The 22,998-nt window shown below is 42.6% G+C and overlaps 1 protein-coding gene across 1 annotated transcript; it reads left to right on the top strand.

Moving 5' to 3' along the window:
• The first annotated feature begins 9,072 nt into the window (after positions 1-9,072).
• On the top strand, positions 9,073-17,027 carry znhit2 (zinc finger, HIT-type containing 2). The gene is made up of 2 exons (XM_068044005.1): positions 9,073-9,605; positions 16,175-17,027. The coding sequence occupies exons 1-2, from the start codon at positions 9,150-9,152 to the stop codon at positions 16,967-16,969; spliced, it is 1,251 nt and encodes a 416-aa protein (XP_067900106.1). The 5' UTR covers positions 9,073-9,149; the 3' UTR covers positions 16,970-17,027.
• Positions 17,028-22,998: the final 5,971 nt, after the last annotated feature.

Raw genomic sequence — 22,998 nt, forward strand, 5'->3', positions numbered from 1 at the left:
CACAGGGAGTAATCCTGAGATTACAACCCTAGATGTCCTGCTTTTTAACCTTCTGCCTAACTCCCTATGGGATGAGGGATTTCAATTATAGAGTCATAGAGTAAAACAGCACAGAAACAGGCCCTTCAGCCCATCGTGTCTGTGTAGGCTATCCAGCACCCAACTATTCTAATTCCATATTCCTGCACTTGACCCGTAGCCTTGTATGCTATGGTGTTTCAAGTGCTCATCTAAATACTTCTTAAATATTGTGAGGGTTCCTGCCTCCACCACCTCTTCCGGCAGTGCGTTCCAGATTCCAACCACCCTCTTACGAGGAGAGATTGTTCTTAGAGCAGGGAAGGTTAAGGGGAGTTTAATAGAGGTATTCAAAATTATGAAGGGTTTTGATAGAGTAAATAAGGACAAACTTTCTAGTAGCAGGAGGATCAGTAACCAGAGGACACAGATTAATGGTGATTTGCAAAAAAACCGGAAACAACCTGTTTTTTTTTTACAAAGTTGTTACAATCTGGAAAGCACTGCCTGAAAAGGTGGTGGAAGCAGATTTAATAGTAATTTTCAAAAGGAAATTGGATAAATACTTGAAATGGAAAATTTTGCAGGGCTGTGGGAAACAGTAGGGAATTTGGACTAAGAGATAGCCCTGTAAAAGAACCAGCACATTCTATGTTTAAGGACAGATGCAGGTGAGACTATAATAGAGAATAAGGAAATGGCAGACTTTTTAAATGCATACTTTGTTGTATGTTTTCACATTGGAAGAGGAGGACAAAATAGCAGTGGTACACAGGAATCTAAGTAGCGTCAGTGGATTTAATACAAGTTAAAAAATAGTAATGAAGAAAGTAATGGGACTTGAGATCTGAATCCACAAACAACAATGTGGTCAATGGAGCAGTAGAAAGCTTATGTGACTGGCAGGTTGAAAATATCGAGATCTGAGACTACAGAGTATAATTCAATAAAATGTTAGAGCAAGGACAGAAAAAAAAAAAGAAAGGTTATTAGCAGGAAATAAGGAAATAGTGAGAGATAAACCCACATAGTATTAAACAAAAGGAAAAACAAAGACATTACAACATTCTAAAAAATTGGAGTTAGGATTGAGTGTTATGTATGTCACACACAATTACCAGAGGTGACATGAGAACATATTTTTTACGCAGTGAGCTGTTATAATCTGGAATGCATGGCCTGAAAGGGTGGTGGAAGCAGATTCAATAGTAACATTCAAAAAGGAATTGGATAAAAAAAATTCAGGGCTGTGAGTAAAGAACCAGTGAGTGGGATTAATCTCTATCAAAGTGCTGGCACTGGCATGATGGGTTGAATGGCCACCTTCTGTGTTGTATCATTCTATGATTTAAAGGTAGACAAAACTCCAGGACTTGATGCTTTCCAGCTCAGGATAGTAAAAGAAACAGGTATTGAAATTGGAGATGCATTTGTTAAAATTCTCCAAAGCTCTAGATTCAGGAATTTTGTCATTAGATTGGACATTTTAAATTTGAAGGTAATTTTGTAAAATAATTAACAAATAGTTAACATATTACTCAGGTTTTTCCCTAGACAGATACTGCGGTAGTTGCGACCACTATTTTGGACAAAGAGGTTTATGTGTACTTTTTAAATGCTGGAAAGACCAGCATTTATTGCCCACCCCTAGCTGCCCCTTGAGAAGGTGGTGGTGAGCCGCCTTCTTGAATTGCTGCAGTCCACGTAGGTAAACCCACAGTGCTGTTAGGGAGGGAGTTCCAGGATTTTAACCCAGTAATGATCAAGGAATGGTGATATATTTCCAAGTCAGAATAATGTGTGGTTTAGAGGGGAACTTGCAGTGTTGGTGTTCCCATGTGCCTGCCTCTCTTGTCCTTTGAGGTTGTCCTAGGTCACAGGTTTGGGAAGTATCTTAAATGTGTGTGTTTTAATCTTCGTCAAGAACTATTGACAAAGATCTATTTGTGTATCATTTTACCAGTGAATTAGAAAATACACTCAACATATGTCCCTATGACTGAGAGATAATAGTTTTGATTGAATAACAATATTGTTAGAAACATAAGTACTTAAATGATTACATAGAACATACAGCACAGAAACAAGCCATTCAGTCCAACTAGACTGTACTGGTGTGTATACGTTACAAGTGTCCTCCCATTCCATCTACCTCGGTGTATTTTTCTATTTCCTTTATTCTTATGTACTCATCTAGTTTCCTTTTGATACCATCTAACTGAGTCCCCTCACTCACTTCCTGTGGTAGCAAGTTCCACATTCTAACCACTCTCTGAGTAAGAGATTTCTCCTTATTTCCCTATTGGATTTAATTGTGACAATCTTGTATTTATGGCCCCTAGTTTTGAATTCTCCCACAAGTGGAAACATTCTCTCCACGTCTCGAGAGTCCTATTAGTTTCACAATTCATAATTTTAAAGACCTCTACCAGGTCATCTCTAAGCCTTCTAGAGAAGAAAAGCTGCAGCTTGTTCAATCTTTCCCAATGACCGTAATCACTCAGTTCTGGTACCATGCTTTTAAACCTTTGTTGTACTTTCTCCAGTGTTTCTATGCCTTTTACTTACAGTATGGATACCAGAACTGTGCACAATACTGTGCAGCCTAATCAGAATCCTGTACAAGTTTACCATAGCTGTACTACTTTTGAATTCTATACCCCTAGAAATACATTCTAGTGCTTGGTTAGCATTTTTAATTGCTTTGCTGACCTGTGATACTGCTGTATCCCAGGATCCCTCTTCTCTCTACCCCATTCAGCTTCTTATTTTCTACCAAAGTACATCTCTCACATCTAACGTTGTTAAAGTTCATTTGCCACTTAACTTTTATTTTCATGTGTGGGTAAACATGTTAGGAAAGGATGAACAGACTGGGTCTCTTTTCTTTTGCAAAAAGGGAGGTTGAGGGGTGGCCTAATAGAGGTCTTTAAAATTATGGAAGGTTTTGATACAGTGGATCCAGAGAGAATGTTTCCTCTTGTGGGAAAGTGCATCACTCGAAGCCATCAATATAAGATCGTCACCAAGAAATCCAATAGGGAATTCAGAAGAAACTTCTTTACCCAGAGAGTGGTGAGAATGTGGAACTCGCTACCACAGGGAGAGGTTGAAGCAAATAGTGTAGATGCATTTAATGGGAATCATAGGAGGGAGAAGGGAATAGAGGGTAATGATGATAGATTTACATGAGGAAAGACAGGAAGAGGCTCGAGTGGAGCATAACCGCTGGCATGGACTGGCTGGGCCGAATGGCCTGTTTCTGTGCTGTGTATCCAACTGTCCAGACTGCAGGTGTTTGAATGTCTTCTTGTGTTATGTCCTATTCCTCTTCAGCATTAAATATACCCTCCTTGTACTGACTTACTTGTTGGTAAGTCAAACACATTAACGTAAATTATGAATAACAATGATCCCAGCACTTATCCTTGTGGAAAACCAGTTTCTACCTTCCTCCAAACTGAGCAACTACCCTTTGCACCTACTCTCTATCTATATTTTAGTCAATTTGCTATTCATTCAGCTATTTGTCCCCTTTGCCATGCATCTACTGTGTCCTCCCTTATCAAATGCCTTTGAAAAATCCAATTATATGACATTTACTACATTACCTTTGTCTACTTTCTGTTACCTCCTTTAAAAGTTATATCAGGTTAGTTAAGCATTAGTTATATCAGGTTAGTTAAGCCTTTCAGAATACATGCTTTTTTAAATTATATTTTCTGCCTCTATATGTTCTTCTGTCAGTTCTATTAGTTTTGATTCCAGTATCTTTCCTCTGACTGACATTTTCCCCCCAAAATATACTTTATTCATAAAAATCTGTAAAAAATACATTACAAAACAGTTCCAAGTTGACATTCCAGAAAGTGCACAAGAAATCAGTTTCCTTCAATCCAGAACGTGAGTTGCCTCACAACCCTTCCATTCCATTTTATATGCAATGTACATTTGCATTACACAGCAAAACCATATTTTGGTCCATACAGCCCGAGGCGTTTTACGCAGGTTCCAGCCCCTCGGTATACGATGGCGGGAGGACCTTACACTGTGGCCTTTCCCCATTGAGCCTTTGTGGTGTCTGCCCCAAGCTTTAGTGAATGGCTCAGCATGTAGTCCTGGACCTTGGAATGTTCCAGTCTGCAACACTCAGTCGTGGACGACTCTTTGCACTGGAAGACCAGCAAGTTTCAAGCAAACCAAAGAGTCTTTCACCGTGTTGATAGTCCTTCAGCAGCAGTTGATGTTTATCTCAGTGTGCGTCCCTGAGAACAGGCCAGAGCACAGATTCCTGTGTTACAGAGTATGCACGGGATGAACCTCGACAAAAACCACTGCATCTCTTTCCAGACCTGCTTTTCAAAGGCACATTCCAGAAGGAGGTGGGCAACAGTCTCTCCGTTAAGCTGACAGGCCTACACTTCCCAACTCTTTTTCTTTTTGTATATATTAGCTGTCTACCAGTCTTCTGGCACTACCCCTTTGTAATATTGCTTGTTACTTTGATATGTAAACTATTTATGACTCACAGGACTACAAGTAACATCAAAAGAAAATGTGGGTTTTTATTATAACCTAACCATATATATATATAAATAAACAGTTACTGCATGAACCACATCTAAACACATCTCACTCTTTTGGGCTCCACCCACAAAGCCCTGGTCATGTCACATGACATCACTTCCTCTGGGGACCTTCACTTACAGCTTCTTAAGGTGGTCCACTCTTATGGTCATCCCACAACATTCTATGAAACTTTATATATAAACTAGTGCCTCTGTTATCTCCTCCCTAGTTTCCTTGAGTATGGGTGCATACCATCCAGAGCTGGGGTTTTATCCTCTTTTTAGTTCTTCGTATTCCCTTTTGTCCTCTCCTTTATCACTGAAGTGTTCTTGTATGTCATTTTCTCTAGATTCAATTTTCCCTTTAGTTCTTTATTCATCCACAGTGCCCCAGAATTAGCTTGCTTGTTGTGAGCTTTTAGTGGAATACATTTCTCTTGAACTCTGTTGAGTACCCTTTTATATCTTACTCTGCTTTTCTGTCTGTTTTTTAAGAGTTTGTCCCAGTTTACCTTCTTAGTTCCATCCTCATTTCCTTATAATTTATTATTTTCAAATCTATCATCTTAGTCTATGACCTACTTATGTCACTCTCAATCCTAACGTTGACCCTCACTATGTTGTGATCACTACTACTAAGATGCTTTCCTAGTCTTATTTCTCCTTTCTGTTCCAATTCATTACCCATTATAAGATCCAGCAGTGATTCTTTTCTTATTGGACTTACATCGAACATATGAATTAGGAGCAGGAGTAGGCCACTGAGCCCTTCGAGCCTGCTCCACCATTCAATAAGATCATGGCTGAACAGATTACTTCACATTTCCACCTACCCCCGATAACCTTCCACCCCCTTGCTTATCAAGAATCCATTTACCTCTGCCTTGAAAATATTCAAAGACTCTGCTTCCAATGCCTTTTGAGGAAGAGAATTCCAAAGACTTGCAACCCTCTGAGAGAAAAAAATTTCTCCTCATCTGTCTTAAATGGGCGACTCCTTATTTTTAAACAGTGACCCCTGGTTCTAAATTCTCCCACAAAGGGAAACATCCTTTCCACATCCACCCTGTCAAGACCTCTCAGGATCTTATATGTTTCAATCAAGTCGCTTCTTATTCTTCTAAATTCCAGCAGATACAAGCCTAGCCTGTCCAATCATTCCTCGTAAGACAGCCCGCCCATTCCAGTTATTAGTCTAGTAAACCTTCTCTGTACTGCCTCCAACACATTTACATCCTTCCTTAAATAAGGAGATTAGTACTGCACACAGTACTCCAGATGTGGTCTCACCAATACCCTATATAGCTGAAGCATATCCTCCCTCTTTTGTATTTAATTCCCCTTGCGATAAACAATAACATTCTATTAGCTTTCCTAATTATGTGCTGTACCTGCATACTAGCCTTTTGCGATTCATGCACTAGGACACCCAAATCCCTCTGCATCTCAGAGCTCTGTAATCTTTCATCATTTAGATAATATGCTTCTTTTTTATTCTTCCTGCCAAAGTGGACAATTTCCCACTTTCCCACATTATACTCCATTTGCCAGGTCTTTACCCACTCACTTAACCTCTCTATATCCCTTTGTAGCCCCCTTATGTCCTCTTTACAAGTTACTTTCCTACCTATCTTTGTATAATCAGCAAATTTAGCAACCATACCTTTGGTCGGTCCCTTCATCTAAGTCATTTATATAAATTGTAAAAAGTTAAGGCCGCAGCACTGATCCCTGTGGCACACCACTCATTACATCTTGTCAGCCATTTATGCCTACTCTATGTTTCCTGTTCGCTAGCCAATCTTCTATCCATGCCAATATGTTACTCCCTCCACCATGAGGATTTATTTTCTGCAATAACCTTTGATGTAGTACCTTATCAAATGCCTTCTGGAAATCTAAGTACAATATATCCACTGGTTCCCCTTTATCCTCAGCACATGTAACTCCCTCAAAGAACTCCAATAAATTGGTTAAACATGATTTCCTTTTCACAAAACCATGTTGACTCTGCCTGATTACCTTGAATTTTTCTAAATGCCCTGCTATTCTGTCTTTAATAATAGCTTCTAACATTTTCCCTAACTCAGATGTTAAGCTAAGTGGCCTATAGTTTCCTGCTTTCTTTCTTATGTGCTTATGTACTGAGTGAGAAAGTCCTGTACACACTGTAAAAACTCGATTACCTTTTCCCCTTTAATTACTTCTTCTTGCAGTTTATTTGGAGTTGAAATCTCCCATAATTATTACTCTATGTCTGATATTCACCTCATAGATTTGCCTACATATTTCTTCCAATTCCCTTCCACTTGACCATTTGACAGTCTATAGTATTATATTACAGTCTATTAGAGTGATAGATCATTTCTTAAGTTTTAATTCAATCCATATGGATTCTATCTTACAACCTTTATATCTACTGCCATTTTTGTTATCCTTAACTAGTACAGCTGCTTCACCTCTCCTCCTTCTTTCCCTTTCATTCCTAAATGGATTATACATGGCAATATTTAGTTGTCAGTTCTATTCTCTATGTAGCCATGTTTCAGTCATCGACAAATGATTGCCTCCAGTTCATCCATTTTGTTTTGAATATTACGTACATTGCTGTACCAACAGTTTAAATTGTTTTTATTTATTATTCCTGTATTATGCAAATGGAAGAGGATGGGAACTGAGATCTTAGGAACAACCAAGGAGGCCAGTGAAGTCCCGTAACCTCCAGGGATATGGACCAAGTGCTGGAAAATGGCATTATGCTGGCTGGTTCATTTTTCGGCAGTGCAGACATGATAGGCAGAGTAGCCTCCTCCTGTGCCATAAATTTTTCTGTATTTTCTAAATATCTGAAGAGGAGAAATGTACAGTGATGTGGGGAGAGGGCGGGGGAGTGTCAGTACATGAATTGCACCTTAGGAGGGCCAAAATGGACATGATGGGTCGAATGGCCTTCTGTGCTGTAATGATTCTAGGCCATTCAGCCCTCAAGCCTGTTCCACCATTCAATTAAATCACAGCTGTCCTGTACATCAAGTCCTTTTACCCATTCTGGCTCCATATATCTTGATATCCTTATTCAACAAAAATCTACTGGCCTGTCTTGGAAATTTCAATTGACTCCGAGCATCAACACAGCCTTTTGGATTGATACATGGCTATGCGAGAAATAAAAAGCCTTGTATTTATATAGCGCCTTTCACGACCTCAGAACATCCCAAAGTGCTTTACATCCAATGAAGTACTTTTAAAGTCTAGTCTTTATTATTGAGAATGGGGCAGTGGGATTAGTTTTGGATTGATACAGGGTTATGGCGGGGCAGTAGGATTAGGTTGGGAATTTTGCAGGGCTATGGGGAGAGAATGGGGCAGTGGGATTAGTTTGCGATTGATACAGCAAAAAGCCAGCTCAGAAATGATGAACTGAATATAAACTTCTGAAATCTTAACTTATCTATCCTCTTTACATATCCTATATGGCCAATTGTAGATCCCCAGCACTGTATATGTTTTTGAGTTTAAAAATATATTTTGATGTGTTAAAAATCCTGTGAAATTTGTCTGTGATCATTGCTCAGAACTCAAATGGCAGACACTGTGCCCCAAGTCCCACATTTAGCACATCCCACGGAAGGGTGGGGGCTGGACTCGCTTTGTCTGCCAGACCCTTTCACAACCCGGTCCATGCCTGAGTCACCATGGAGAAGGATCATGCTGTGTTCACCGGTATGCTTGATGCCTTCCATGACCGGTGGGTATTACTGGTATAGCACGTCCTGTAAACATTGATAATAAAATCCTGATTTAGTTTGGAAGTGGTCCTTCTGTTTTTGGAGGCATTTGATGATATTTTGGCATTTTTTTTTGGTTTGATTGGACCATCAGAAACTGGCAGTACCCTAAAAGGGTAATCAGAATCTCACAGCACGGAAAGAGGCCACTCGGCCTGTTGTACCAATGCTGCCTCTTTGATACAGCTATCCAAATAGTTCCTCTGCCCTGCTCTTTCTTCTTAGCGCCACACACAAGTATTTATCCAATTTCCTTTTGAAAGTTACTATTGAATCTGTTTCCACCACCCTTCCAGGCAGCGCATTCCAGATCACAACAACTCATCGCATAAAAATCTCATGGTGTGGTTACAGCACAGGAGGCAGCCATTCGGCCCATCAAGCCCATGCCCGCTCTCTGTAGAGGAATCCAGTCAGTCCTATCTTCAGTCTACTTTTTTTTTTCAATCTATGTCCTCTGGTTACTGATCCTCCTGCCACTGGAAACAGTTTCTCCTCATTTCTGAACTCTTCTATCAAATCTCAATCTTCTGTGCTCTAAAAAGAGCAACCCCAGCTTCTATATTTTTTTTGCGACCATGAGAGCAATCCAGTGCCAACCTCATTGCTCCATTAAACAGTTACAGTTCTAATTTGCAGCTATACTCAGAGCCCCGCCCCTCATCTGTGGACTACGGCACTGTCGTGAATGTGAACCCCACACCCCCACATTGGGTTAGTGGGGATGGCCCTGTCGTAAAGAAGGGTGGCGCTGGTGTACGCGGGAGCATTGGAGATGGCGCTGCCGTCGCCGCCGGAACGCGAGGCCGAGGCTTGCGGCCTGTGCACGGGGACCGGGCTCAGGACCGCCGCCCGGTACACCTGCCCGCGCTGCAACGTGCCTTTCTGCTCATTGCCCTGTTACCGCGGGTCGCGGCACCAGGCCTGCGCCGAGAGCTTCTACCGGGAGGCGGTGCTGGGCGAGCTGCGGGCGGAGGCCCGGGCTGGCGGCGACGAGGGCCGGCGGAGCCTGCGGGAGAGCCTGAGGCGGCTGCGAGACAGCGAGGATCCGGAGCCCGGCCCGGACCCGCAGCGCGCCTCGGCCCGTCGGCTTTGGGAGGCCCTGACCGAGCAGCAGCGGCGCGACTTCCAACGACTCCTGGAGAGCGGCGAGGCCGCGGCCTGGATCAAGGAGTGGCGGCCGTGGTGGATGCGGCGCCCCGCCGGCCCGGTGCAGGAGCTGGAGCAAGGGGTGAGACACAGCGCCGCATGTGGCTGGGAGGAGATGCTGCAGCTCCCAGGTCTGGTGGGTCAGTGGGGTCTGCCCTGGGGATCTCCAGAGTCTGGCCCAAGGGGACTCTGAGGCCCCTGGCAGGGGAGTGGGAAAGAGTTTCACACTAAAATTATTCTGGAGTACAAGGACTTCGGTGATGAGGAGAAACCACAGCTGTTTTTTTAAAGCAGGGAATAGGGAAGAGCTCTTTCAGAGAAAGTGCACAGGGGTGAATAGCTTGAAACTCTACTGTCAAGCTCCTGCATCCAATCCTCAGGGAATCCCATCCCGTTTTGTACTGAGTTAGCTTGAGTCATACAGCACAGAAACAGGCCCTTTGGCCCATCGTGTCTGTGCTGGCCATCAAGCACTACCTATTCTAATCCCATTTTCCAGCACTTGGCCCGTAGCCTTGTATGCTATGGCTTTTCAAGTGCTCATCTAAATACTTAAATGTTGTCGGGGTTCCTGCCTGTACCACCTCTTCAGGCAGTGCGTTCCAGATTCCAACCACCCTCTGGGTGAAAACATTTTTCCTCAAATCCCCTCTAAACCTCCTGCACCTTACCTCAATTCTATGTATTAACCCCTCCACTAAGGGAAAAAGTTTCTTCCTATCTAATCCATCAATGTCCCTCATAATTTTGTATACCTCAGCCTTCTCTGCTCTAAGGAAAACAACCCTAGCCTTTTCAATCTCTCTTCATAGCTGAAACGCTCCAGCTCAGGCAACATCCTGGTGAATCTCCTCTGCACCCTCTCCAGTGCAATCAAATCCTTCCGATAGTGTGGTGCCCAGAACTGTACACAGTACTCCAGCTGTGGCCTAACTAGCGTTTTATACAGCTCCATCATAACCTCCCTGCTCTTATATTCCATGCCTCAACTAATAAAGGCAAGTATCCCATATGCCTTCCGAACCAGCTTATCTACCACCTCTTCAGGCAGTGCGTTCCAGATTCCAACCACCCTCTGGGTGAAAACATTTTTCTGTGCTACTGCCTTCAGTGATATATGGACAAGTCCACCAAGGTCCATCTGACCTTCTGTACTTCCTACGGTCCTACCATCCATTGTATATTCCCTTGCCTTGTTAGTCCTCCCAAAGTGCATCACCTCACACTTCTCAGGATTAAATTCCATTTGCCACTGCTCTGCCCATTTTACCAGCCCATCCATATCATCCTGTAATCTAAGGCTTTCTTCCTCACTATTTATGACCCCACCAATTTTCATGTGATCTGCGAACTTACTGATCATACCTCCTATATTCACGTCTAAATCATTAATGTACACTACAAACAGCAAGGGTCCCAACACCGATCCCTGCGGTACACCACTGGTCACAGGCTTCCACTCGCAGAAACAACCATCGACCATCATCCTCTGCCTCCTGCCACTAAGCCAATTTTGGATCCAATTTGCCAAATTGCCCTGGATCCCATGGGCTCTTACCTTCTTAACCAATCTCCCATGTGGGGCCTTATCAAAAGCCTTACTGAAGTCCATGTAGACTACATCAACTGCTTTACCCTCATCGACACATCTAGTCACCGTCTCGAAAAATTCAATCAAGTTAGTTAGACACAGTCTTCCCTTGACAAAGCCATGCTGATTATCCCTCATTAATCTCTGCCTCTCCAAGTGGGGATTAATCCTGTCCCTCAGAATTTTTTCCAATAGTTTCCCAACCACTGATAGACTCACAGGCATCTAATTACCTGCTTTATCCTTGCTACCCTTCTTGAATAATGGTACCACATTCGCTGTCCTCCAGTCCTCTGGTACCTCTCCTGTGGCCAGAGAGGATTTGAAAATTTGTGTCAAAGCCCCTGCTATCTCCTCCCTTGCCTCACCTAACAGCCTGGGATACATCTCATCTGGGCCTGGGAATTTATCCACTTTTAAGCCTGCTAAAGCAGCTAATACTTCCTTTCAATGCTAATATGTTCAAGTATATCACAATTCCCCTCCCTGATCTCTACACCTACACGTCCTTCTCCATAGTGAACACAAATGAAAAGTAATCATTTAAAACCTCACCTATATCCTTGACTCCACACATAGATTGCCTCTTTGGTCCCTAATGGGCCCTACTCTTTCCCTGGTTATCCTCTTGCCCTTAATATACTTATAAAACGCCTTAGGATTTTCCTTTATCTTGCCTGCCAGTGTTTTTTCATGTCCCCTCTTCGCTCTCCTAATTTCTTATTTAAGTACTCTCCTACATTTCTATACTCCCCTAGTGCCTCAGCTGTTTTCAGTGCTCTGAATCTGCCATAAGCCTCCTTTTTTTCCCCTGATCCAATCCTCTATATCCCTTGACATCCAAGGTTCCCTGGACTTGTTGGTCCCACCCTTCACCTTAACGGGTACATGTTGGCTCTGAACTCTCTCTATTTCCTCTTTGAATGACTCCCACTGGTCTAATGTAGACTTTCCTACAAGTAGTTGCTCCCAGTCCACTTTGGCCAGATCCTGTTTTATCATGAAATTTTATACTGAAATCGGCCTACCCCCAATTCAGTACCTTTATTTCCAGTCTGTCTTTGTCCTTTTCCATAACTACCTTAAATCTTAGAGTTATGGTCACTATCCCCGAAATGCTTCCACACTGACACTGCTACCACTTGTCTGGCTTCATTCCCTAGGATTAGGTCCAGTACCGCCCCTTCTAGGACTTTCTACGTACTTGCTCAAAAAGCTCTCCTGTATGCATTTTAAGAATTCCACCTCTCCCCCCCCGCCCCCCCCCCCCTTGCCACCTTGAGCCTTTTGCACTAAGACTATCCCAATTGATGTTAGGGATGTTGAAATCCCCTGCTATTATTACCCTATTATTTTGACACCTCTCAGATTTGCCGACATATCTACTCCTCTGTCTCGCCCTGACTGTTTGGAGGCCTGTAGTACACTCCCAGTCAAGTGATTGCTCCCTTTTTGTTTTTAAGTTCTACCCATATGGCCTCATTTGAGGAACCTTCTAAGATATCATCCCTTCTTACTGCAGTAATTGACTCCTTGATCAACAGTGCAATGCCACTTCCTCTTTTATCCCCTCCCCTATCACGCCTGAAGATTCTATACCCTGGAATATTGAGTTTCCAGTCCTGCCCCTCCCTCAACCATGTCTCTGCGATAGCAATAATATCATCATCCCATGTGCTAATCAATGCCCTCAATTCATTTGCCTTACTAGTAAAACTCCTTGCATTAAAATAGATGCAATCCAGCCTTGCATTTTTCACTTGTGCCTTAACAGGTCTATATTTGCTCTGCCTTCCAGACAGACTCAGTTTCTCTTCTATATTTGACAGTGCATCACCCCTTACTGTACCACCACTCTGTATCCCATCCCCCTGCCAAATTAGTTTAAACCCCCGCCAATAGCACTAGCAAACCTCCCAGCAAGGATGTTGGTGCCGTTCCGGTTCAGGTGCAACCCGTCCAACTTGTACAGGTCCTACCTTTGACAGAAACAGACCCAGTGATCCAGGAAACTAAAGCCCTCCCTCCGGCACCATCTCTTCAGCCACGTATTCATCTACTCTATCCTCCTATTCCTATACTCACTATAACGTGGCACCGGGAGTAATCCAGAGATTACAACCTTTGAGGTCCTGCTTTTTAATCTGCTACCTAGCTCCCTAAATTCTTGTTGCAGGACCTCTTCCCTCTTTCTACCTATGTCGTTGGTACCAATGTGTACCACGACCTCTGACTGTTCACTCTCCCCCTTCAGATTGTACAACAGCTGCTCCGTGACATCCTTGACCCTAGCACCAGGGAGACAACATACCATGCTGGAGTCACGTTTGTGGCCACAGAAACACCCATCTGTACCCCTTACGATAGAATCCCCTATCACTATAGCCCTTCCACTCCTTTTCCTCCCCTCCTGTGCAGCTGAGCAACCCGTGGTGCCACAGACTTGTCTGACATCAGTGAAATCATTCTTCATCAACCTTAGTGTCCCTGGGCAAACGGGCAAGAATCAAAAGTAAATATCATCCAGTATTTGTGCTCCTGCCCATGTCTCTTGCTGAAAGGTAATATTGTGTATGTAGGACATGTGAGTACAAGTGATGTCTGGTTGTTCAGTAGTCCACTGAGACTCAGTGTCCATACCCGTCAGGTATTGACAGGACACCCAAGAGAATTCCTCTCTCTCTCTCTTGAAAGTAATGCTGTGGGATCTTTTATATCCACCCGAGAGAGTAAGTGTGGCCTCAGTTTATCGTCTCATCCAAAAGATAAAATCCCTGACAGCACATCACTCACTCAGTACTGCCCCTCTTTGCAACTCTTCCTCAGTACTGTCCCCTGGCAGTGCAGTGCTCCCTCATTCCTGCCTGTCCAACAGTGCAGTGCTTCCACAGTACTGCCCCTCCAACAGTGCACATAAGAGCATAAAAAATAGGAGCAGGAGTAGATCATATGGCCTCTCGAGCCAGCTGTGCCAATCAGTACGATAATGGCTAATCTTGGGCTTTGCCCACTCCCCATTTCCCTTGATTCCCTGAGAGATCAAAAATCTATCTCCGCCTTAAATATATTCAACGATGGAGCATCCGCAACCCTCTGGGGTAGAGAATTCCAGAGATTTACAACACTTTATGTGAAGAAATTTCTCCTCGTCTCAGTCCTAAATGATCGGCCCCTTATCCTGAGACTGTGCCCCTGTGTTTTAGATTCCCCAGCCAACAGAAACAATCTCTCAGTGTCTGCCCTATCCAGCCCCTTCAGAATCTTGTAAGTTTCAATGAGATCACCTCTCATTCTTCTAAGCTCCAGAGAATATCGGCCCAATTTACTCGGCCTTTCATCCCAGGCATCAATCTAGTAAACCTTTGCTGTACTGCCTCCAGTGCAAGTTTATCTTTCCTTAAATATGGAGACCAAACTGCACATAGTATTCCAGGTGTGGTCTCACCAAAGCCCTGCACAATTGTAGCAAGACTTCTTTATTCTTGTACTCCAATCCCCTTGCAATAAAGGCCAATATGTCATTGCCTTCCTAATTGCTTGCTGTACCAGCATGGTGGCTTTCTGTGTTCCTTGTATGAACACACCTAAGTCTCTCTGAACATCAGCATTTACAAGTTGCCTTTTAAAAAATATTCTGCTCTTCTATTCTTACAACCAAAGTGAATAACTCCACACTTCCCCACATTACACTCCATTTGTCACCTTGATGCCCATTCACTTAACATGTCTATAATCTCTTTGCAGCCTCTTTGTGTCCTCCTCACAGTTTGCATTCTCACCTAGCTTTGTATCATCAATTTAGATACATTACTCTGTGTCTCTTCATCTAAGTCATTAATATTGATTGTAAATAGCTGAGGCCCTAGAACTAATCCTTGCAGCACTCCACTAGTCACAGCTTGCCAACTTGAAAATGTCCCATTTATGCCTACTGTTTGCTTCCTGTCTGTTAAACAATCCTCCATCCATGCTAATATATTACCCCCAACTCCACGAGCCCTTATTTTGCCTATTAACTTTTTGTGTAGCACCTTATCAAATGCCTTTTGGAAATCCAAGTATACTCCATCTGGTATGCAGCACTCCCTCTGTACACATCAACGTCAGCCTAGATTTTGTGCTCAAGTCCAACACTCCCTCTAAGCTGCACAGCAACTCAGATGTGCGACCGTAGAAACATAGAAAATAGGAGCAGGGGAAGGCCATTCGGGCCTGCTCCGCCATTCAAAAAAGATCATGGCTGATCGTCTTATTCAGTACCCCGTTCCCGTTTTCTCCCCATATCCCTTGATCCCTTTGGCATTAAGAAATATATCTATCTCCTTCTTGAATGTATTTAATGACTTGGCCTCCACTGCCTTCTGTGGTAGAGAATTCCACAGGTTCATCACCCTCTGAGTGAAGAAATTTCTCCTCGTCTCAGTTCTAAATGGCATACCCCATATCCTGAGACTGTGACCCCGGTTCTGGACTCCCCAGCCATCGGGAACATCCTCCCTGCATCTAGCCTGTCTAGTCCTATTAGAATTTTATAGGTTTCTATCAGATCCCCTCTCATTCTTCTGAACTCTGGTGAATATAGGCCTTTCCGACCCAATCTCTCCCCATACGTCAGTCCTGCCATCCCAGGAATCAGCCTAGTAAATCTTCTTTGCACTCCCTCAATGGCAACAAGATTCTTCCTCAGATAAGGAGACCAAAACTGCACACAATACTCCAGATGTGGTCTCACCAAAGCCCTGTATAACTGCAGTAAGACATCCTTTGTCCTGTACTCAAATCCTCTTGCAATGAAGGCCAACATAGCATTCGCCTTCCTAAATGCTTACTGCACCTGAAGACCACGCAAAAATATTTAAAGGTCCCATGCACTTATATAAATAGGTCGCGCACAACAAAAAGAATTAGAGGGAATGCTGCTCAAGTCTCTGGAGTGGGACTTGAATCCAGGACCTTATGACTCAGGGATGAGAGTGCTATTACTGAGCCATGCCACTGAGATCAGTGAACTGTTTCAACGCTTCATAAATATAAACTAATGCATTTTATTTTCTTCAAAGGGGCTGGAGGAAGATCGAACCAGTGCGAGGCTAAATGAAGAACATCCTGCGGTTGATATTGAGGGAACTGAGAGTGAGAATGATTTAGAATGGGACTGGGGGTGCAGAGAGACAGAAAGAGCGACAGACAGGTTCTGGGAACAAGATGATTCTGTTCCTGCGATCTGCAGTAACATTGCCCCTTTGCTGTCTTTGTGCTCAAAACCATCTCCCCTGATCCAGTACAGCATGGTGAACGTTCTCTACGCCTATGCATTCTCCATGAAGCTGATTAACGGGGACTTGTCAGGAGAGATGAGGGATGAGTTTATTGAAGCCATGATGTCAATTTCCGAGGTCCTGAAGGGTAATCGTGTTTTCACGTCCAGTGCTGAGGCTCTGCAGGCTGGGGTCAGGGCTGTACGGAGCAGCCTCTATTCCTCCAACTCCTTCGAGGCGGTGAATACAATTAAGGACACATCTGTCCTCTTAACTGGTGAGAGCACGGCACCGAGTGGTCATTACACCCTGGCTGCAATTTCCCAGCTCAGCCGCGTCCTGGGAAAAGCCAAGAGATCCCGACAAAAGGAGGATCCCGATCACTACAGGGCTCGGAAAAAATGCAGATTCCTTCTGTCCTGGGTAAATGAACATCAGGATGCTCTAATCTTTCTTTCCCTGGAAGTGCAGGCGGAGTACAAGAACACCTTTGACACTTTACTCCAAGTGGAGGAAGCCAAGTCAAATCTGGAAAAAGCCTGGGGAGGAAAACGACCTCCGGGGAAGAAAGTGTTAATTGAAGAACTAACTCCCTGACTTTATAAATCGATCTCGTTCCCTATCAATCATTTATTAAAGATTTGTAATCAAATTACACACTGGAATTACTTCAGGAGAATCGCTGGCAAATTTGAACAGACTGCTCAGGGCAGTTCAGGCAGTCAGTTAAAGAATTTGCCTTTCTATAGCACCTTGCACAACTTCGGGATATCCCAAAGTGCTTTACAATCAGTGAAGTACTTTGTGAAGTAGTCACTGTTGTAATGTAGGAAACATGGCAGCCAATTTGTGCACAGGAAGCGCTGACAAACAGCAATGTGATAATGACCGGATGTTGCTTGAGGGATAAATATTACCCTCAGAACTCCCCTTCTGTTTGAATAGCAATCCTGGAATCTTTTACACCCACCTGAAAGAGTAGACTGGACTTCATCCGAAAGACTGCACCTTTGCCAGTGCAACACTCCTTCAGTACTGTGCTCGGAGTGTCAGCCTAGATTGTGTGTTCAAGTCTCAGAAACTTTTGACTCAGAGGCAATGAGGCATTACTCACTGACAACTAGGCTGGAACCATCCTGGTAAATCTCCTCTGCGCCCTCTCAAGGACCCTCACATCCTTCATAAAGTGTGGTGACCAAAGCTGGGTGCAATAGTCTAGTTGTGGCCTAACCAGAGCTTAATAAAGGTTTAATATAACATAAGCCCAAGATCCTATATGCTTTGCTGACCACTCTCTCACTATGTCCTGCCACTTTCAAAGATCCTAGGTCCCTCTGTCCTTGCACACCATTTAGTCTATATTGCCTCTCCCTAACCCTTCTGCCAAAATGCATCACCTCACATTTCTCTGTATTAAGTTCCATCTGCCACTTGTCTGCCTATTCTGTTAGCCTATCTTTGACCTGTTGCAGTCGGTTTGTATCATCCTCACTGTTTGCCACTCCAAGTTGCTATCATTGGCAAATTTTGAAATGTTACTCTCTATTCCAATATCCAAATCATTGATACATATCAAAAAAGTGGCCTAGCAGTGATCCTTGGAGAACACCACTTTCTACCATCCTCCAGTCTGAAAATTAACCATTTACCACCACTCACTGTTTTCTGTCCTTAAGCCAATTTTTTATCCAAGCCGACACTGACCCACCTATTTCATGACCCTCCATTTTGTTAATCAGCCTTTTATGTGGTACTGTACAAATGCTTTCTTAAAATCTAAATAGACAACATCCACTGCATTCCCTTCATCAACCTTCTCTGTTACTTCATCAAAAATATCAATTAGATTAGTCAAGATCTGCCTTTTACAAATCTGTGCTAGCTATCCTTAATTAGTTTAATCTTCTCCAAGTGCCTGTTGATTTTTTCCCCTGATTATTGTTTCTAAAACCACCACTGATGTTAGACTGACCAGCCTGTAGTTACTAGGACTATGCTTACACCCTAGAATAAGGGTATCACGTTTGCTACTCTCCAAGCCTCTGGCACCTACCTCCTATCTAGGGAAAACTGGAAGATTATGGCAAAGCCTTCCGCTATTGCCACTCCACTTCCTTTAGCAACCTTGGATACAAGTCATCTGGACCACGTGATTTATCTACCCCAAGCCAGCCTTTCCAGTACCTCCTGCCTCTCAATTTTCACCCTATCCATTACCTCTACATCTCTGCTTCTATCGATATTTTGTAAGCATCCTCTTCCTTAGTAAACACTGATACAAAGTACTCATTAAGTATTCTAGCCTTGCCTTGTGCCTCTAAGCATATATCACCCTCTTTATCCCTAATAGGCCTCACTTCACCTCTTACTGCCCACTTACTATTTACATGCCAGTCGAAGATTTTTGGGTCCCTTTTATGTTAGCTGCCATTCTATTCTTTCTTTGCCATTCTTATTTTCCTCTTCACTTCCCCTCTCAACTTATTGTATTTGACTTGAAGAATTCACCTGACATACATCATACACCCTTTTTTTTGTTTCATCATATTCTCTATCTCCCACATCATCCAAGGAGCCCTGACTTTGGTTCCCCTACCTTTCGCTCTTGTTGGAATGTACCTAGCATATACCTGAAGCATTTCCTCCTGACAGATCGCCCATTGTTCCATTACAGATTTTTCTGTCAGTCTTTGTTCCATTTTACCCTGGCTGGAGACTTTAAAACCTTGGTTCATAGTCTCAGAATAAGGAGTTGGCCATTTAGGACTGAGATGAGAAATTTCTGCACTCACTGGGTTGTGAATCTTTGGCATTGTCTACCCAGAGAGCTGTGGATGCTCAAATCATTGAGCATATTGTTACGACTGCTCAGGACAAAGCCCCCAATCGAAATATATGATTCTGATCGCGGTGGGAACAACGCACTGTCAATTCAGTCCTGTCGCTCCACAGGTCGCAGCATATTTCTTTAAGCTTTCCAAATTGTAAAAAACAGCCAAATTGAACAATCAAGTAACCCCTGAATGAAGCAGACCAAACCTGGTATCTTTAGATATCAACAAATTAACTATTCCTTAAAAAAACTAAAATCTTAAACACCACTAAGATAAAGTAATATCTAAAGACCTTATAACTTCTTATTTAAAAATCTAATTCCCACATTCGCATACATATACTCGGTCTTAAATAAGCTGACCGAAAAAGTAGAAAAAAATGAAGTCTTTGCAAATTACATTCCTGACGAATGGAGTCTTCCAATGTAGAAACAGTCCAAGGTTGCTTGGAGTCCTCACAGTGGTCCATTGAATGACTAAAGGTCCTTCAAAGAATTTAGCAGTCCGGCTGTTGTAGCATTAACTGTCCCTTCAGTGATAAACACAGCAGTACCGATAATTCATTAAGAAAGAAAAGCTTTTCTTATTTTCTTAGGGAATTAATTTGGCTTGTTGCTTGGTAGAATCTTGAGAGAGAAAACACAGCTCCTTCAGTTTAAATCGCATCAGAACACTGCTTAAAACCAGTCTGTGCCAGCTATTTTTCAAAAGTCAAACTGCAACATTGAATCACATGTCCTCTCTCTTGCTGCTGTTACTTGGCAACCAGAATGCACTCTGGCTCACTGAGCCTCCAGAGAGGTCTTAATGGTGCACTGATCTTTTTACAGTCTTAAAGGCGCACCGCAATATTTCCGAGGAGAGAAAAACAAGACCGTGACACCCCTGCCCCGGTGAAATGAAACATCATTCCGAAAAACATTTCATTACAAAGCAAATAAATAGAAATTGAAAAAAACAAGAACTTTTTTTTCCCCGCATTTACGCACCATTCACTCCTAATAGTTTACTGCATTTTCTTGACACCATCGCCATCTACATATGTTAACATGGTTAAATCCGTGACAAAGTGTCGGCGATAACATTATTTTTCCCTGAAATATGTACAACTCTTCGAAGGTAAGTCTGTAACAACAGAATCCATCTAAAGATTCTAGCATTTTGGTTTTTAAACTTTTCTACAAACGTTAGTGGGTTATGGTCAGTGTATATTAGTGTTTTTTTATAGTCCCGGCAGACATATACCTCAAAATGTTTGAGAGCCAGTAAAAGGCCAAATGTTTCTTTTTTCACAGTGGAATACTTTTTTTAATGACTATTTAGTTTTCTGGAAAAATACCCTACTGGTTTCTCTATGTTCATTTCGTCATCTTGCAATAGGACTGCACCAACCCCCAGGTTGCTCGCATCGATTGCTATTTTAAAGTGTTTAGTGAAATTTGGAGCAGTCAACACTGGTTCATTAATTAGGATTGCCTTTAGCTTTTCAAAAGCTGCTTGACAGTCATTTGACCATACCACTTTGTTTTTCTTTTTTTGTAGCAAGTCGGTTAACGGAGCAGCCACAGTCCTAAAATTTCATACAAATTTCCGGTTAAAAAACGCATATCCCTAAAAACCTCATTATTTCCTATTTAGATTTAGGGTTAGGGAACTCCATTAAGGCTTGTACCTTTGCCATTTTTGGCAATACCTGTCCTTGCCCCACTATGTGTCCGAGGTAAGTTACTCTTGCTTTTCCGAATTCGTTTTTCCCAAATTTATCACTAAGTTCATGGCTTGTAACTTTTTAAACAGAATTTTTAGTTGCTTTAAGTGTTCTTGCCAAGTGTTACTATTAGTATATCATCGAAATATGCTACACAGTTGGAAACACTGGCTACCACCTGATTAATTCATCTTTGAAAAGTGGCTGGTGCATTTTTTTTTTTAGCTCGAATGGCATCACCAGCACTGAAAAAAGACTGTCAGGTGTTACAAAAGCTGATATCTCTTTGGCTCGAGGAGGCAAAGGAACTTGCCAGTATCCCTTTAACAAATCAATCTTGGTAAGAAACCTAGCACTGCCAACTCTGTCGATACAGTCTTCTAAACACGGAATTGGGTAGGAGTCTGCCTTCGTTACTGCATTGACTTTCCTATAGTCTATACAAAATCGGGTTGACCCGTCAGGTTTGGGTACTAGATCTACTGGTGAACTCCAGCTACTTTGACTAGGTTCGATCAAATTGTTTTCCAGCAAGTACTGGATCTCGGCTTTCACTTGGGCCTGTTTGTCGGGACTCAAGCAATAAGGATGTTGTTTTAAAGGAATGGTCCCCCCTATATCCACATCATGTGTAGTTAAGGTTGTACATTCCAGCTTATCCCTACAAACTCTCTTAAATGTTGTGAAAAGCCTGGTTAGGTCTTCACGTTGTTTTGCCTCTAAGTGCAAAAGCATATTGTCTAATTTTCCTAGCCATTCCGTATTCGCTAATCTGATAGTTGGAGGCTCCATCTGAGAATTTCCTAGGTCTGCATCCGCCTTATCCTCACTATTCTTTTCCTTCGGAATAGTCCCGATTACCAGACATACCTGTACTGGCTTACCCTCCTCCCTGCAATAATATTTCTTTAGCAGATTGACATGACACAACCGGTTCTTCTTCTGGCCATCAGGAGTGTCAATCAAGTAATCTACCTTACCCACTCTTTTGATCACTATATATGGACCACTGAACTGTGCTTTTAATGGTTCTCCCTGTAATGGTAACAACGCTAATACTTCAACCCCTGGTTGAAAATCACAGGCTTTTGCATTCTTGTCTGCCCATTTTTTCATATTGAATTGGGATGCTTTAAAGTGTTCCTAAGCCACACCGCAAACTGTCGTGAGCCTTTCCCGGAACACAGATACATAGTTTAGCATCGAAGATTCATTGTTAACGTTTCAGAACAGTGACCCTTCTTCAGAACTAGCAAATATTAGAAATGTGAAAGGTTATAAGCAAGTAAAGCGGGGGTGGGGCAAGAGATCTCTCGCCCCACCCCTGCTTTACTTGCTTATAACCTTTTACATTTCTAATATTTGCTAGTTCTGAAGAAGGGTCACTGTTCTGAAACGTTAACTCTGCTTCTCTCTCCACAGATGCTGCCAGACCTGCTGAGTATTCCCAGCATTTCTTGTTTTTATTTCAGACTTCCAGCATCCGCAGTATTTTGCTTTTATTATCGAAGATTCATTCTTTTGTTCCAAGAATCTGACTTTTATAAGTTTTAGAAGACCTCTTAATTCATGTCCGTAAACCAATTCGAAAGGACTGAAGCCTGTAGACTCATTCAGTGAGTCTCTGGTGGCAAATAACGAAAGTCTAGTCCTTTATCCCAGTCATGTGGATATTCGTGACAGTATATTCTAATCATTGTTTTGAGAGTTTGGTGAAATCTCTCTCAAGCCCCCTGTGACTTTAGGTGATATGCTGAAGATTTCAACTATCTAATCCCCAAATTGCCCATGACTTCTTGAAGTATCTTAGACATGAAATTGAAAACTTGGTCTGATTGAACTTCGTGGTAACCCATATCTTGTAAAAAAATTGGGTTAACTTTTCTACTACTATCCTAGCAGTAAATGTCCTCAAAGGAATGGCCTCTGGAAATCAACTGTTTTACATGTATGGCATGTCCTACAAAATTGTCTCACATCCTTTGTACGACCTGGTCAGTAATAATGTTGGCTTATGCGTGATTTGGTCTTCCGAATTCCCCTAGATCCTGCAAAGAGAATGTCATGTGCTAACCTTAATAATC

The sequence above is a fragment of the Heterodontus francisci genome, chromosome 12 (genome assembly GCF_036365525.1).
Source record: "Heterodontus francisci isolate sHetFra1 chromosome 12, sHetFra1.hap1, whole genome shotgun sequence".
In the NCBI taxonomy this organism is placed as follows: domain Eukaryota; kingdom Metazoa; phylum Chordata; class Chondrichthyes; order Heterodontiformes; family Heterodontidae; genus Heterodontus; species Heterodontus francisci.

Coding starts and splice junctions, on each gene's coding strand:
- znhit2 (XM_068044005.1), top strand. CDS start 9,150: ATGGCGCTGCCGTCGCCGCCGGAACGCGAGGCCGAGGCTTGCGGCCTG. Junction 9,606..16,174: donor TGCAGGAGCTGGAGCAAGGG/GTGAGACACAGC, acceptor TTTTCTTCAAAG/GGGCTGGAGGAAGATCGAAC.